We start from the raw sequence: 18,501 nt of genomic DNA on the forward strand, positions 1-18,501 counted from the left end.
TGAAATAAATTATCGTTGAGATTCTGGGGATGTTTAACCCTTTTCTGAAAGATGTTTTATTTAAGAGTTAGATGTGTTGATTCAATGTTGAAACATTTCCTTTAGAAGCATTTGTTACAGAAATGCTTTCCACTTGTTTTTGAATAAAACTATTTTCCAAATACATCTACTGAAAATCTGCATGTCATCATCTCAAAACTGCACTTTTCAGCAAACATTCTTTCCTAAAAAAAGTTTCCATCTAAATCTTCATGTTTCCTTCAGAGCATTTTTCTTTCATAAATCAGTAGAGATAGCCAGAAAGACACCAGCCAAATAGCTCCAACAAAAATGACACTCATCAGTTATTGTGAATGGTGGAATAATACCCTGTATTTTCAAGATCTTATTCATCCCGACTGCTCTAGTTTAGAGATCCTATTCCGTACCCTCAGAATCCCTAAACCCCGAGGACATAGGTTGATTTTTCAAATCTGCTCAAAATTTTGACTGAAGTTTTTACTGTATGTCACCTTGAAACAGAGACCAATCCTAAAATTTGGCACTGAAACAACAAGACAGTGATAGTGTTGCACATCTCTCAGGCAGCACAGTGAGCCAGCACAGATGTGTCTGCCCATAGCGGGTCACAGGCAGTCTTTGGAGAGTGTCTTCTTCTTGTGTGGACCCCATGGACAGGGTCTCCTGTGCCATAGCTGCACCTCTTGGAAGTGCTCGATTCAGGATAGAGGCAATGCAGACAAAAACACTTGAAGCTGGGTAGGCTTGCTTGCCACTTCCTGTTTCATTTGGGCATGATTTTGCAAAACTTCTGTGCAGTATCTGACATTTTGGACAATTTCTGTCCCTTCCACCTCCCAGCAAATGTGAAAGAGTAGGATGACAAAAACTTTTAACAAAGGACGGATGTTTCTGAGAAAGCAATCTTTCCCATCCTTCCACCTCAGTTGTTTTCAGAAGATGGTGAATTCTTTTAGCTGAAAATTCACACCTCTGGCCTGTAAGATTTCAGCCTGAATGAGTGGATTTCAATTTGTTGATGTCATGAACAACTGAAAATGGATTTAGAGCAGTAAGAAGCAGACAACCTTAACAACAAGCATAGCTTGCTGTGCCACCTTTTAATAAAATATTATCTGTCACCAAAATTAGACAACTCTCTTAAAAATTCAGGCTTTGTGCTCTTATTTTTCTGCTCCCCTGCAGTCTTCTTCTAGGCTCCAACAGTACCCACGTATAATCTATGGTTGTTTTGCAGAATCAAGTAACTACTTTTTGAATTATAATCGCTGTTAAAAAAAGGTTAGAAATTTCTTCTTGGTCAGCTGCCACTTTCCTTCTGCCTTTTCTATTTGTGATATGATGATGATAGACCTGATATGCCATAGTTGGCATAACCTGTGTCATCATTTGCACTCGGACAAACAGTGTGAAAAATATTACAGATGCCAAAAAGTTGGTGCTTTATACACGTGCTGAGCAACAGTTTGTGCAGGTGTCAGGGACTGTCAGAGAGACAGGGAGGAGAAAACCGCTCCTTTGTGATTATGATCACAAGCCCCAGGTGACAAGGAAGACTCTTAGTGACGGATAGTAATGAGGACAAGAAAGAGAATTAGTAATTCTGGGAGGAGGTGCACAGTGAGGAGAAAGAATAACAGCAGGGAAGCAAAGTGGTGAAAAAAACACAGAAAGATGAAGGAGAGGAAAAAGTAGAGAAACCGAGAGAAATAAACACAAAATGAGGAAAAGAAACAAGGACAGGGAAAAGGAGCCAGGGCAAGATGAGAAGGAAGAGCACTGAGAAGTGTTTATACAGATAGATGCACCAGGAGCCAGGATATTGAAGTGTATTCCAAACAGCTGTCATGGAGGAACTTGCAGCACATCCACACTGCTGGGGAGGAACAAGAACAGCAAAAGGTCTCACCGTGAATTTCTTGTAGAGCTCATAAGTGAGGAGAGGGTTGGGCAGCTCCCTGAAGTACAGCTTGCAGAGTGACCCCACACAGTGGATGTCCTGCAGATAAACTTCCCTTGTCAGATCCGGGCATTGGTCAGAAACAAACTCTTGTCTGAAACAATATGGAAACGTAACTGTAGGAGAAGTGTAGGGAAGTAACAGCTGTAGCATCCCAGTACTCTACCCTAAGTACTCTTTTACAGCTAGAATAAAAAAAAAGCAAACTGGAAAGGAGAAATGTCTCTGCTTACTGGCCCAGATTGTCTCCCAAGATCAGACCCCAAGGTTTCAACTGGCCCTTGGTTTCCCTAACAGTCCCATGAGTGGATCTCAAACTGGTATAAAGAGATGGCTTTATCTTGAAGCGAGATAAAACGACGCAGCATTTGTGCTGAGAACCTTCGGGCCTTTCCCATTAATACATGCAGAGGGAGAGACTTTTTTCCTTTGTCATAGACTAATCTCTGAAATTTTATATTTCCCTTCTATGAGTTTCAGAGACAGTTTCTCTTCTGCATCACTGTAGAGCTCTGTTGGCCTCAGTCTAAGCCTGAGGGACTAACAGCAAAAAGGTACTGAGCAATGTGACTGAATCTCTCTGGCAACCGCTCAGTTTGCCCTTACCTCAGCTTTTGTATGTTGGATGTCACTCCTGAAAGGCGGTAGATCCCATCCACGATGCCATGAGTTTCAATGAACTCCGCACAGCTCTTCAGCACGTAAGGTACTAGGAGAGGAAAGCAAGACAAGAGGCCGAGTGAATACACACTGAGAACTTCCACAAGTCACCACAGAGGAGGCAGTTTCATGGAACAACAGCAGAGGCTCTCTGCAGACACAATGAAGGGTACAGCAATCGGAGAAATGGGGTAAATCAAAATTCAACCCCACAATTTGACCAAAGCTGTTTTGCAAAGTGAGGATATGCTATGGTTCTGCAATACCACACTCACTGACATGAAACGGTGACTGATCCTGAAGTCACTGAAACATTGTGGGAAGAAAGGTAGGGTTTCTGTGTCTCTCTTTTTCTTTCCTTTCCAGAAAAAAAGGAGTTATTTCATTCTATTTGAAAGCATGAGATAAAGCATAAGCTTTTGGAAACAGACCCTTCCCCAAGCTAGAGCTCCAGCCTTGCTAAATCGTTCCAAAAAGGTCTGATTGGCTTGGATAAAAATCAGAGAAGCATTCACACTTCCATATAAGCCTACATACCCACAGTTTAGTGCTCATAAACTCCCACAGAGGGGGGTATAAAGTTTAAATATTGACTAGATCTGCACGTTGACAAAATCTGACATTGGCTTCAAAAGAACTCCATCAACATAACCAGCCAAAAATTTAACCAACCTTAAAGCTGTGAGGAGCCTGAGGCACAACATTTACATTCAGACCTGGATCCACAATGTATGTTTATTTTTTCCTCATTATATAGGTATAGAAAACCCTCATCCTCTTGGTCAGACCAAGCCTCCCTGTCCCTAGTACTATAACAACCCTAACTATAACAATAACAGTAAGAGAGTCCTTCCTTATTAGGTGCTAGAAACTACTGTATATTTCATGCAATGCTTCACACAGCCATAGGCACAAACGTCAGTAAATGCAGAAGTTAAATTTCCCTGCTGTAATGCAGACTCTGCTGCACTGTACAACCAGGAAGCTGGATGGAAGAAAACAGGCTAAGCCATACATTTGACTGGAAGGGCAGGCATAGCTATTACTGCATCTTTGCAACACTACAGAGATGTTGCCTCAGGCTGGACCTTCCCTGAGGTCTTCTGCTCCAAGTTCAGGACCATAATGACATTAACAAGTGCTTCACCAGGCAGCTTCCAAAGATAGCACTCCAAGGTCAGCCTGAAAGAAAGGCAGCTGGTACATTATTGTATTTCTGATTGGTGCCACTGAGGCTTGAGAGAGCTCATGAGTGGACTTGCCCAGACCAAGGGGCCGAGGACACAGGGTCTGGTGAGGAGGGCTCCCAGGCTGGTGCCTATCTCAGTGACACACTACTATTGAGCCCAGTCAGGGAAATGCTGCCCTTCTGCCTCCCAACTCCTACCAAGGGAGGTAAAGAGGTCTTTCTTGTATGTTTCTCCTCTTGTGGCTAATCCAAATGCAGGAGCACACAAAGTGTCACAAAGTGACAGTAATTACTTGGAAGCTTGAGTGATCCAAACAGACTAATTCTCCTCAGTTAAAGGAGCTTCTCCAAAGCAGCAGGGAAAAATTGACTCTGTGGGTTTTTGAGAAGAGGCTTATAATGCAGGTACATTAGTCATGCTGTGACACAGTTAGATCCCTTGGTCTGGTTTTTAAGACCTTCAAGTTGTTGAACTAAGACCAATAGCAGAGTTTCTGACTGTCGTCCTAGCCTACTACAACAACAATCAGTACCTTCCAGAAAGAACATGGGAAGCATTCCTCTCAGAGCTTACAGCACTTGCTTCCTAAGAGGACTAGATGATGTAGAAGGAAAAAGAGCAAAAGAAGAGTATGAAATTTCCTTAAAATCTTGCCAAGAAAAGCCCAAGTGATACATCAAAAAAGAGGACCTTCCTGTCTCTGAATAAGGTCCAATTAACTGCAGTAGGGAACTCAGATCATATGATGATGAGCATGCTACAAACAACATAAAAGAAAGGCAAATTCTTCAGGCCTCTTCCTCCTTTCTGGTTTGTCAGGCTATACGAAATTTGTGGTAGGAGCTATGAATATATGGCATATTAAGTTTTCATTCTTGGGGGGCAGGGGGTGTCTCTGCTTGCTTCAGGTCTATTTGGACAGGAGAATGGGTGAACCACTACATGCAACCTGGAAAAAGAAGAATTTGATCAGGACAGCCACATGACAAGGTTTGCTTAAAAATTAAACAATGTCTCATATAGACAAATTTCACATGATGGTGCCTAGCTGCCACAAAAATTAGGTCCCTACCCACAGCACTCTTGATTAGATACCTTTTAAAACCTCAGTGTTAATAATAAGCACACCAATTGAAAATGCACATACTGATATTTGTTGTGATTTATTTGACCTCTTGAAAGTAAGACCTATTAGATTACACTATTTTTTTTTGCTGAGTTTTAAGTTTCCTTGGGATAAATTAAGTCAAGAGGCAAGTAAGCAAACCTCTTATACACAAACTAGATCCATCTTTTCAGGAGTGGTAAGACAAAAATAAGGAGGGAGGGGCTGACAGGAAAAATCTCTAGCAAATGCATAGAATTCAACCCATTTTTAAAAGTGGATGAAGACTCCACGGTGGAGACAACCTATTGACTGCAGATAGACAATATGCACCAATCTCTGCCAGTATCTCTTACTCCAGTCCTGTAGTCTTCCCTGCTTTTCCAGTCCTGAGCTCCTGAAATATGTCTACCAGTGCCTTTCACTCATTGTGTACATGATTTCCTGCCATATCAAATGTTTGGCTCTTACGAAGAGAAACAGCCAGTTACACCAAGATGTGTGGCGGTTTTGTGATGTCAAAACAAAAAAAATCCTTCATAGGGCACATTTCACTGGCAACCAAAAATTACAGACTGAGACCTCAGATCCCTGGAGGTGAAGGGACCGGCATCAGCTTCCTACAAAGCAAGCGCTTGTATGAACCTGGAGCACAATAACTCTTTTCTTTGAGCAGAACCTGCAGCTCTGAAATTCCTGAGCAGCTCTGATCTCCTACAAGCTGAGTCTTTCTGGCACTTGGGGGAGATGAGGTTAGAGTGGCCATGAGCAGCTCCCTCCCACTTCCAGCTGTTTCTGAGGTGGTTCAATTGTTTCAGATGTGGCTCGTGATGAACCAAAACAAAGTCTGTGATCAGCCTTGAGTGTGGGAAGGTCCAAACTTTAGCATGTGCTTCACACTGAGATTCTATTGTTACAGAGCACATGTAAATCAGAGCTAGGTCTCTCCTGAAGGAAGATAGGACATAGATGCGGGCTTGTAGCAGGGGCTGTACATGTGCATGCAGGCACAGAAAGGGGTGGGTGCGAAGGTGTCCAATCTTGACACTTCTATAATTAAAGCTGTGATGGAAGCTTAGAAGTTGGAAGAGGCGGCTTGTGTCACACAGACCCTGCTTGTTCTGCCAGGCAGCCAAACTGTCCTCATTTAAAATTACAATAGAAACCAGATGGAGGAGGAGAAGCGAGTATAGAGCAAGTCAGAAGGGAAATTGAGTTATAAACATACTGCACACAAAAGACAATACTTCTCTTCCCCTAGACAAAAATAAACCAGAACAGCAGTCACAGTAACTCATTCCACTCTCACTGGATATCACCTCCAAGCTCAGTGCATGCAGACATGCACCTTCACCAGGGTTTTTTCCATGACCACAGCTCATGCCACCTCCTTTACAAATGTGTTCTCCTCCTGCTAGGTCATGTATCATGCCTCTCACTCCTTCTAATGTCTCTGTCTTCCAGGACGAGGGATGAGTGCTGAGCCTCTCACGTCCCAGCATTGCTGGGATGGAGTGGGGCCCAGGGAGGGATAGTTCTCTTCCTGTCTCTTTTCAACCATGATGCTACCACCCACAAACATCCCCACCAGCAAGGAAGGTGCTCACTCTTTGCCTGCCTGGTAAAGGCTACATCTGGCGTAAGGCTGAGCATTTTGAATTAAAGCCAGGCAAACATAAAGTATGTACCTAACTAAATCCCCAAGCAGCTCAAGTAGGAGGGGACACCAGGAAGAGAGGGAATCATGCCAGGTAGTGACCAGTATCAGGATGACCTCCTGGCCTCCCACAAAGCCAGCAAAGAGTGAGAATCAGAATCACAGATGGTAGGGTTTGGAAGGGATCTCTAGAGATCATCCAATCCAAGCCCCTGCTAAAGCAGGTTCACCTCCATCAGGTCACACAGGAACAAAACCAGTTGGGTTTGAAACAGAGAAGGACACTCCACACCCTCCCTGTTCAGACTGTGCCAATGCTCTGTCACCCTCACAGGAAAGATTTTCCTTGTGTTTAAGTGGAAATTTTTGTGTTCCAGCTTATGCCATTACCCTTTGTCCTATCACTGGACACTAGAGAAAAAAGAGTTGCCCCATCCTCCTAACATCATCCACCCTTTAGGTACTTGCAAGTGTTAATGAAGTCCCCCATCAGTCTCCTCTGAGAAAGACCTTGGTCCAGCAGGAGATATAGACAATGTCCTGTGGCCTTCAGTGCTGCCTTCTAGAAGCAACTCTTGGTCTACAGAATGATCCTCGGGAGGAGGTTGCCGAGTCATCCACACTAGCCTGTCAGTGTGAATAGTGTTCTTAAAGTTAGCTAACCCAAAGTCATGTGTTCAGGGTACACTGTACTGAACTGGCTACTGAACAGCAAAAGGCTTCATTTTTGTCTTTATCCTTCTGTTGATCTCTCAGAGGGCTGCTTGTAAGGGTAAAAACAAGTGACAGAGCTACACAGGTCTTCCTTGGGGGTTGATTTATATCACATGGAAGAGGTTCCACACCCTCTTTAGTTTTATTTTTAATTTAGTTCAAGTAAAGGGAGGATAAATGCAGATCTTTCGTTTCACCTGAAACACCAACTTTTTGATGTTTGACTTGTAGGAGATAGTCTGGGTTGCTTTGTTTCTAATTTCTCCCCAAAATGAATCCTGCACCATAAAATATGTTGTGGGTATTTTTTAATTCACCATTTTCGGGTGATTTTTAATTCACCATTTATGTATTAGTATTTTTTAAAGTTGTATTCCATTGACTTCAATAGTAGTACATGCTTTCTGTCTTGCTATGTCGATATCACGACAATAAAGGTCAAAACAGTCTCATTTAGATTTAAATGACTAAATTTGGAAATATTTCCTCTGAAAAAGTGTTTCGGTCTGTACTAAGCAAGAATTGTTATTTTGTACAAACAAAAGCAACAAAACAGTACACATTTTAGACCATACTAATACATTAACTCGGTCTCCTAATCACAGGAAAGAAACAGCATTGTACAAATGGCAACATGCTTGAAAGTCAGTATCTCTGATGTGCTGTTTTTCTGCATTTCCTACGGCTTCTTACTCTAAGTCACGAGGTTTAATGCTGATTCATTAGTTTAAAAAAAAATCAAAAAGTTGATGAGCTTGTCTGATTTTTCTAAGTACAAGGTTGGCTGCAAAACAGATTCCAGAAATCAAACTGTGCTCTCCTCCCTGCAACTCACCCAAGCCCTGCTCCAGCATGGCAGTCACGATTCCAGTTTGTCTCACAATGCTTAGCCCTAACCTATGGCAGCTAAGGATAAATCCTGCCTTGCCTCCAGGTATTATCTCCTTTGCCTGCCTCTGTCTCATTTTCACAAGTGGCCAGGGATGGAAGGAACCACAGCATCTGAAATCACTGCAGAGGATTTCTCTTGCTCTGAGATTAGGTTGGTAGAGCTGGGCAAGGGGAGGCTTTGCTATGCCTTGGAATAACTGCTACAAGGACAAACAAAGGGCTTCAGTCTCCATGATGTCTATGCATACTTTTCACCAGCACTAAACCCATTTTGCAGAAAAAGAAAAAATAAACTGTCTCACCATCATGTTCTAGTGTTTAATTTGGCTTTTAGCACTGAGCTACCATGCACTGAGCCACCACAACATCCCCTGATACACACACACATCCCTCTGTGTTTGAACAGTACAAGATAGCTACACACCACCAAATGGACTTAAAAACAAATCAACTCATTGATTGATGAGTCTTCCTCACCTCTTCTCCCTTGGCTGCTATAAACACAGTTAAAAACAGACAAATAGTTGGTGCTGAGATGTTCCTGTCTGCATGGACAGCACAACTGAATCACCATACAAGTCACAAGCTTTATATTTTTTTCCCCAGTCTACTTCTGTGGGAAATGTCTCTGCAATGTCACAGAGGTTAGCACAACAGTGCCGTTCCCTGAGATGAAAGCACCTTCCAGAACACAGTTGTGATTCTGGTGGGCAGACATAGGAAAAAGGGATCTCAAATCTGTCAGATGCTGTGAGCCATCACCTTCCACAGCCCCAGTGGGAAATGGAATCGCTGAGCACCATTGAGGATGTGACCCCTGATTTCAAGTAAATGCATTTCAACATAGCCTGTAGGCCCAGTGTGAGTTTGAACAAAGCCAATAGCACCAATACTGAGGGATTTTTTTCCCCCCCCACTGGTATTATACCCAGCTTACATCTTGCATAGATCAAAATAAGACATCCAGGAACACCCGATTTTCCAGAGGAGATCTGAAAACTGTGATGTTACAGGCAGAAATGAAAGAGCTCATAGCAGATCTGGCCAACTCATTGACAGTACATATCAAAGAAAGCCTAGGAGAAAGCACTGCACCAGCAGACATTGAATGCTGACTCTCAACTCTGGCGGTCACTGTGTCCCTCTGAAACGTGACCAGTACCTTGACATAGCTGGCAAATTCTGTCATGCAGGCACTTTTGAAAAGAGGTTGTACTAAATACTAGAATAGTTTTGTTAGGAAAACATCCTGCCATGAGCTTCCTGACAAAAAAAAAAAAAACAAACTCAACACTCAGATAACTTAACAGGATATCTCCACTCCTAACTTTTACGACTCTGTGGCAGAATCACCTAGGAAAACAGCAGCTTAGGTTCTGCAGCGCAGGTCAAGGAGCTGTGCAAGTCCTCAATTAGCCATTTGAATCCTGATGATCTGTTGAATCTCTGATCCACAGCAGATTAGGGTGAATATCGTGCAGCGTTTTGTTCACCACAGCACAAGTAATTGGGGTAATGAATTCTAGGGGTAGAAGTAATGGGACAATTTATGCTGTCTTAGAAAAGAGACTCAGGTGTAAGTTTAAAAAACGATTGGAATAGCTTCAAAGCTGCATATAATGAACCAAGCTCTGTCTTGATAAATGTCCAGATACTATGAAGATAAGTAGGCTATAAGACAGGAATTCTGCCGTTAGTCTCATTTCTGATGACACATACTGAAAACACTTCCAAATCCAAAGGTTGCATCAGTACTGATAGAGTGAATGTGGCTATGCCAATGCTGTAGCTCAAGGGATTCAGGAGAAGCATCCTGCAAGAAAAGGATGCAGGTGAGTTTTTGGTGCTGGGATGGCTCCATTTGAGGTCTCTTGAGTGCCCAGTGTCTTTCATCCATATCAACAAACAAGCTTACAGACTGCAAGTGCCACACTCTATCATGTTTTCCCTCCTTTCTCCACTCTCTTCTTAAGCATAGACAGCAATGTAATTCATGTTAACCTACCTAACTGCTGGCAACAAAGCAAAGAAAATATATGGATTTCATAAGTTTTTTCCTCCTCGCAACAGAACTTGACCTATATGTTTTCATTTACAAGGGCTTCAGTAGCAAGCTAGAAAAAAACTGTGCCTAGTCTCCATCCTTTACCTGAGCCTGCTAGCTGATGCAGATTTGGTTTCTTACAGTCCCAAAATTACCCTAGAGGTGACCTGTAAGCTATTACATCCATTTATTGACTACAAAAAGAATGTAGAAACCAACATCTCCCTTGGCACATGGGGGAACTCTTACATAGGATACTTAGGATCCCAGAATCTGGAGAAAGAGAGGTTCAAGGGGATCAATGCATACTGTCTACGTGGCTGTCAGTGTTAGTTTGCTCCTTATTTCTTTTTGACTCAGACTTTAGTATGCCAGGCAACAGAAATTGCAGGTTTCTCTTTATAAGGAAGCCTTTTGGGGATGTTTGAAAGAAACTCTAGGTACTTAACATCTTTGTGTATATCTGAAAAATACCAGCTACTAGTTAATTTGTACTGTGTACTGTGTACTTTGTACTGTGCCTTTCGCAAATACCAACTCCATACACTAAAATCTATAGCAATCTCTACAGGATGCAGAATTTGTCTGTAGATTCTGTTCTGTTCTGTCACACTCTTTCACTGTTACATGGATCCTTAGTCCTCTTTGGTAGTGATGGCATGCTTCTGACAAAGCAGCTAGACACTAAATAAATGTTCTTGAGAGGCTTTGGGAAAAAAATGATGCTGCTGTTATTCTTCTGGTGAAGAGATAAGGTGAAGCAAGGAGCTGGGCAGTTGTCTCATGGACTCTGGCGCTGCAGCAAAGTGGGTTGCTCTGCAGTTCTCTCTGCTGGTCTTTCCCGTGAAATTTCTGTCATCATTATGAAGATGTGAAGATAAGCTGGAGATCTGTCAGCACTTATAGTTCTCTTTTTACTTTGCTGCACAGCTGTCCAAGCATATGTGACAGACATTCCCAAGCTTAAAAGCACACACCCAAATGTCCAAATGTGCCAGCTAATGTGGAATGGCAATGCCAATGAGCTCAGGTGTACGAAGGAGAGGGCAAAGGCCAACCATCCTGCTGAGAACCTGGCTTAAACTTTGATAGCAAGATACGGAATAACCAAGAAGCTGGTCCTGGACCAAGTTCTCATATGGATGAAAAAATTGTGTGTCTGAATCTCACAGCACATATTTATATCTTTTATCTTCTTTTTATTTTGCCCTCTGCTGCACTGATGGACTGATGCAGACTGACACTAGATTATGCAGCAATGTTCTTTCACTCAAGCCTCTCACTGATCTTGCCTCTAGGGCTTCTCTAGTGAAGAGTGGATACAGCAATTTCCAGAGGTTATTCCAAATGGGCTGTTTTACGGGTAGTCGACAACTTAGAGCAAAGAGGAGGGAAAAATACTGAGGATCATTATACATCACAGCAGAGAGGTGAGGAGCCTAAAAACAAATCCATATAGGCTGCAAATGGGAAGTGAAAGGCAAATGAAAACAGACTTTTGAGAAAAAGTAAATAAGGCTTTATGATGTCAGTCTGATTGAAAACAAACATGCGAAGGCACTAGCAATAATCAGTCATTACGTTTTCAAGCCAAGCAGCATAAAATACTTTCCATCTTGACTCAGTTGCTGAGCATATATTCAGACTGAGTGTTTTCATTGTAAAGGCTGTCTGGGCCCGACCCAAAGAACCACATTCATACAAAAAAATCCCATTGAATTCAGCAGTATTTTCCACAAGAGAGGAAAAAAAAATTCTGTTTGTTCTACTCTCACCTCTCATCATAGCATGCAAATACTACCAAAAGAGGTGCAGGAATGACAAAAGCGTTTTCACTGACTTTACAGGAGCATAAAATGATGGTGTGGAGTTTAACAGACTGGAGAATTGAGACTGCGGCTGGCAGTGGAAGGTCACCTAGAAATGCTCCTCCCAGCCCTGCTCAGAGGAGACTGAAAACAGGTCAGTCTTTATTTGAAGAGGATTAAGCTGTAGGTGACTCAGATTGCTGATGTTTGCTTAGTAAAATGAGGTGCTGTTCTACCCATCCTAACGCCCAGGGCACACAGTTGTCCCAGTCTGTGGGCCTAGTTTCTGTGTGCAAACAGCGTGGACTGTCAGAAACAGCACCTGGTCAGACACATATACTTTTATACACAGATAAAAATATATCCATGTATGTATCAGCATATATACATATATATATGTAAGCCTGTATTTTTACATACAACTATATTCATTAGTGTATGTATATTTGTATTTTCATTCTTGTATGTATATATGTGTATAAAAGAGGTTTCATGTACATTACCAGGCCATTCTTAGACAAATAGCTATATATTTTTTTTTTAATGAGGCATCACACAAAGCCTAATACCTAAAGGTGGGTTTTAGAGTCAAAAGCTGCAAAAGCCTTGTTAGGCTGATGTCAGAGGTCTGAGGGATACACCACTATGTGCTGGTTTTCTTGCCTGTTGAAACTTGCTCAGCTAGCCAGAGAAGAAGCTGTTGCTATAGACACTTTTCCATGGCCTCCTGTCCCAGTTAAAGCACATGCAGCCCTGCATGCTGCTACTGTGCTGAAAGGCCTTCCTGGGTGAAGTACTTACTCTCAGCCAAGGAAAGCTGTTGGTTTGGGAGTGAACTCCTCAAGCATGCATGGATTTCTACATCAGCAAGTCCAAAACCAGTCTCAGTGGATTGTTTTCACTCAGTGGCTTAGTCAAGAAGGGTAGCCCATGGGATGTGGGTCATTTTGGCTACACCTTTTCATCTCCAGAGGCTACAGTCCTTTAAAGCAAATCTTACAGCTTTGATTGCAGGGATGGTATTTTCCTTTCCATACACCAGGGAGGGTAAAGAGCTCTGAAAGAAGCTGCGAAGCAGTCTGGCTCCAACATCTGGACGTGGTGCTGCACCTTCAGGGCTTCTTTCAGAAACAGCAGGGAATACAGCCCTGCTCCATCTGCTAGCCTTATGGAAGATCAGCTCTTCACATATGTTGCATGAGGGCAGCTTACTCCCTCTCCGAAGCCTGTGAGAACCATCAAGGACAGCAGAGGAGGCAGAACAGCATTTGCAGATGGTGTTGCACAGCTTCCCAGCCTTCTAGAGGCTGATGCTGGACTGGGATTGTTTAGAAGAAAATATTTCCTGCCCTGCTGTTTGTGTCTACCTCCACCCCAGGATGTTGGCGCATAACTGTGAGATGCAGACAGAGCGTCCAGCATGGTTTCTCCATGCTGACCTGTAGGGACTGTACCTCTGCAGCTGCCTGCCAGAGGGTTAAGGGTATCAGAAACTGAAACTGCTTCTGTCAGAAGGTTGGTGATGAAAGGAGGCCTTATGTGGCTTTTACAGGCCCTAATACAAGGGGAAATGAAACAAAGCTGGATAAAATATTACAGCATAACGGTATTTTTGTATTCCCTGGACAGAGTTCTATCCCTTCACCTTGCAGGGACAAGTCAGGAGAGGTATCTATCTACACACTACTCTTCTTTGTATTGCCAAGGCCCTTCTGCCCTCAGAGGGAGCAGTTGTACCCAGGACTTTCCACCCCTACAGAAAATCCCCCCAGTTCCACATAGGATGCAAGCCTCTCTCTCACTTCATATCTCAATAAATATGCATGCCAGGGGTTATTCTGAGACGAGGGTCATTCCCAATGCTAACAATAGGGGAAAAATAGCAATATCCAGCTGTTACTAAAGTAATAAATCTAGTCACTTTGCAATTAAGCTGCTCAGTTTCCAAGCCCTCCAACAGACTCCTGACATATTCCATATTTTGTTCTTTATTGTGTTTTCCATTTGGCAAAAGACAGGCTTCAAACTAGTGTGAAAAAAACACAATCTTCCCCCCCCCCCCACCCCAGTGCTATCTCTGCTCCAAGTCAGGCCAGGTAGTGCTTATCATTTCCTCTGCACTGCAAACACAAGCGTGCCTGCGTTTCCTGATGGCCGGCCCTAAATCGCAAGCTGACATTGTTTCCAAGACCCCCTTGCTTGGAGGCAGGAGCGGCTCCACCACGCAGCGCTTCCTGTTGATGTCAGGCCTCTCTTCCTCCCAAAGCAAATGGCCTTCCTGCCAGCATCTGTGTCCTTTTCCATGAGGGCTAGCAGGAGCCATTTTCCTACACAGCAGCCGGGATAGAGTAAAAAAGGGGAAAAAAAAGGAGCTAGGGATATAATGGGGAGGAGTAGGGTGGATGGTTTTTATTCCTAGCAGTGTTGAAGAACATCTGGGGCCCCTCTCAATGACGAGGAGAGAGAAGAGATAAGAGGTCAAAACAATAGAGCTATGTCTCAGAGATGTTGGTATTTGCAAGTACCAGAGAAATCACTTATTAGCAGAGAACGTCAGAGATTAATTAGAGCTGCCGATTTCCCACTGCTAAGGAATGTAAGCTCACAAAAGAAAAGCTACAGACACGGCCCCGTGCTCCAGCAGCGCTGCCATAAGCTGTGGGAGATGCCAAGACCTTTCCACCAGACCATTGCCTTCACTTTTAATTTTTTTTTTTTCAAATAGAGGAATCTCACCACTGCCAGCACTGTTTCATCAACAGTGGAGGAACCAGACGATGATCACGGAACATCGCTTACACCAAGTTGAAGACTTTGGCTCCACAGACTGCCATTGCGTGAGCCACTGCCCTAGCAGAGAAGGGAAAACCTAACCATACACCATTTTGGACCTCCCCACAGCTTATGGTATTCAAGGTTTGCATTTGTCCTGTTAGACAAGCTGGTGGACTTGTCCCAGCTCCCACCAGGAGATTATTAGTTTGCTGCACAGTGTAAGAAACAGCCCAGGAAGCTGTGATTACAGGCTCTGTCATGGTGGGGACACACAACAGGACAGAGCATGAGCACAGCCAGCTGTGGCAATGGCATTGCCCGCCCTCTGCAGCCATGCAGCTCCCACAGCCTCCAGCGTAGGTTGAGGATCTGGACTGAGTTAAGACATGTTCCCTTGCAAGCAGAGGTTTCCCTTGACTGGGGAAAAAAGAGTTCCCTGGGATTTTCTATAGCACTCCTAAAACTACACCCAAGATGGGTGGAGTGGAGAAGGGGTTTACTAAGGAGTCTCTAGCAATAAGCAAGCAGGTTATTATGTCCCCTACCAATAACTGAAATAGGACTTTTCCCCTAGAGTCTCAACTAATGCTTCTAATGGTCCTCTGGGGATGAGTTTCATATAAGTTTCAATATTGCTGTAAAGTGTGTTTCTCCTTCTTTTCCTATCTGTTGCCTGATCATCTTCTTATGTCACTGTAGGAACTAAGCAAAGGGTTACACTTCCAATGTCTGGGCATAAATTGCCACAGAGGTTGACAAAATTACTTCAGCTTTATGCAACTGTAGCCAGCAGCAAATGTGGCCTCAAGCCTGGCAGAGCCCTTAGAGTTGTAAGACATTGAGCTGGGACTTCGCTTTCCTCACAAGAAGAAAATCTTACTCAAGGTGCAAGTATAACATGCAAAGGAAAAAAAGCCCATCTACATTGTTACAGCAGAAGTTGGCCAGGGATGCTGAAACTCAGAGGGCTGGCATTTAGGCAAGGACTCCCAGCTGTGGAAGATGCACCCTGCGTGGCTAAATTCCTCATACACAAGAGTGGGATGGGTGAATAGGAGAGACGATCTCCCTGACTTTTCTAGAAAGCTTCAGCTCACGCAGTGCCAGTGGCTTTTCTGCTTATCAGCTCTCAGCACCAGCTAAAATCTGTGAGAACTTTCCAGGATGAGACTCTATTTCCAAAGCTGCTCCAGGAGCAAAACCACGCTTTGATGAAGGAGCACACAAAAGAAAAGGGCTCCACTGAGCTCACATTTTCCCATCACACTCTCCCTCTATTTCAGTACCGCTTGCCATTCGTGAATGAATTACCTCTATCCCTCTTAAGCAATGTACCGACCAGGAAAAGGGCGTGGGGATTATTAATGGAAAAATCCTTGAATCTTTTCACCCTGTAGCATGGCTACAGTTACAAGGAAAACAGGATACATGCCGCACAGGGGGAGGAGGAAGAGAAAAGGAGCAAAAACTCTAATGATCTACAGAGTCTGACTTGCAAGGAAGAACAAAGTGGTAGTGGTGGTGGTGGTAGTTAAATAGGCACAGCTGTCCCAAATTAGCAGGAGAGACGAACATGCACAAGAGCAGCCTGCACAGGGTGCACCGAGGGAAAGGGCTTGTTCTGGATGATCAAGGACTTGTAATGAGGAGTGACTGAATGAAGTTATGAGGGGAAGTTTAGGTTGAATAGTAGGAAAAATCTCCTAAGAGCAAGATGTAGTAGTATCATGTTGTAGAATTGCGTCCTCAAGGGAGGGAGTGGGAGCTACACTGCCTGGATATTTAAAATTAGGCAACAGTCCTGCACGGGCCACTGCAACAAAGGCAAAACAAGCTTACTGGCTTTCCCATGTCATTATCAAGTAATGCCTTTTAAGCCACAGCCAGATCCCCTGGACGAGCTCGCTGTGTTAAAGGAAAGCATATAGTGTCAGAACCTCTTTACAAGGGACAATCGCAACCAGCAGCTGGAGTTTAAATCAGATACTAAAGCATGCGGGAAGAAAGGCTCCTTGAAAACCTTCCAGCAGAATGATTTTCCAGTGGGAAAGTGTGCTTTTCACAGAATCAAAATGTTTCACTGGAGGGCAGGGATTCGGTTGGATTTTGCAACCATTGTTTCTAGAAGGTGAAATATGTTCTTTTCCACATCATTATTTTCTATGTAATATAAGCTTTTGGAGAATTTTTATTTCAGGGAAGTTTCTACTTCTTTATTCCAATTTCTGACAAAAGAAAGTCTTGCAGTAGGGAAAGATGGAGCACAGTGCAAAACAGGAACCAGCTCTAATGGATATCAATTGATATCATCATTGACTGACCAGTATTTGCTCCTCTCTGTGCACTTCTGAGGACAGAAGCACCACTCCTTGCAAACTGAAGCCCAGAACATTCGTGTGTTTCTCGTCAATGACCGAGAAAAAAAAAGGAGGCAAGTGTCCTAGGGTTTCCTTTTCAACCCTCAGGATACAAAAAAAACCCTCAATTGAAATCTTGCTTGAATCTCACATCTCCCATTGTGAGGGTAAAACCCAAGCACAGACTCACAGAATGTGCTTTGCTTCCATCAGCAAAAGTCTAAACCCCTTGGCAAGGAGTCATGAATTAACAGAGGATAAGTATCGCTCTCATCCCATAGGTGCAAAAAATGAGAAACAGAAATGAGTTGGCAGCCTGAGGTCATGCAATGAGTTAGTAGAATAGCTAAAGTTAGAGCCCACGGCTTTGATTCCTGCTCTGTAACTAAATCACATGGCCAGTTTTCTTGTGTCTGAACTCCTGGTAAATAAAAACTTACCTCCAGAAGCTGGTAAAGCATGCAGAGATTGCAATTGACTTATCAGAACCACCAGTCTAGAAGGTTGAGTTGAAAACGTCACACAGATATGTTTTTCTGGGAAAAAAAGCTCAATTCTTCCCAAGTTTCTACCAAATCAGAAAGACTCTGTCTACCCAAACTTCTAGCCAAAATCTTGACACTTGGAATAAAACCTCAGAAAGAGATTTGAGTCAGAGACCGTTGATCAGATTCTTGGAGCGAACTTTTGGGTTGGTTGTCCTAAAAGCTAAACTATCAGCAGACCAGACTTCAGTACCCCTGTGCCTGGGAATGTTTGGAACTGGCTCCATGCTTTGTGGCTTGGTCTCACTTCTAATTATTTTCTTCTTTTTTTTTTTTTTCCCCTCTTGAATAGTTCTCTCATAAAGAAATACCACAATAATGGCAAGAAGCTACCCAGAGGCCATCTGTGGAGAAACTGCATTATTTCTGATCCTTTCAGGGAAGGGAGGTTGATAGGGGGTGGGAGAGGAGGCCTGAATTCACTGGAAAATATGTTCTGCTATTCACAGTTATACCAAACTTCTTGTATTCCCTGTCTTTTGATTTCTACCATCTCCCCAACTGTCCATTGGTTTCATTTCTTCACCTTTCATTTTCATTATACAAAGCACTCAGTTTTCAGCATAATTTTCTTCCCACGGAGACCAAACTCAAACCTCACTTTTTGGACCTGGACTGAGGTTTAAAATCCCTCCCCAGCAAAAAGACACTTGGATCTGGCATTTACGATTCAGGCCTCTATCTTCCAACTGCAGCTTTAAAGCGGATCAAAGACTTTTGTTCCTAGCTTTTGTTCCCAGCTTTTGTTCCCTTCTCTGTTCTCTCGAAATGTCA

General features: G+C 43.2%; 1 protein-coding gene across 1 annotated transcript in view; it reads right to left on the reverse strand.

The window, feature by feature from the left end:
• The window catches only part of ARHGAP31 (Rho GTPase activating protein 31), a 63,493-nt gene that overhangs the window by 24,222 nt on the left and 20,770 nt on the right, over positions 1-18,501 (reverse strand). Inside the window, exons 2-3 of the mRNA XM_010207322.2 lie at positions 2,588-2,690; positions 1,931-2,075 (exon numbers count right to left, since the gene is read on the reverse strand). Coding sequence (XP_010205624.2) covers positions 1,931-2,075; positions 2,588-2,690 — 248 coding nt within the window. The remainder of the gene's footprint in view (positions 1-1,930; positions 2,076-2,587; positions 2,691-18,501) is intronic.

The sequence above is a fragment of the Colius striatus genome, chromosome 1 (assembly GCF_028858725.1).
Source record: "Colius striatus isolate bColStr4 chromosome 1, bColStr4.1.hap1, whole genome shotgun sequence".
Classification (NCBI taxonomy): Eukaryota; Metazoa; Chordata; class Aves; order Coliiformes; family Coliidae; genus Colius; species Colius striatus.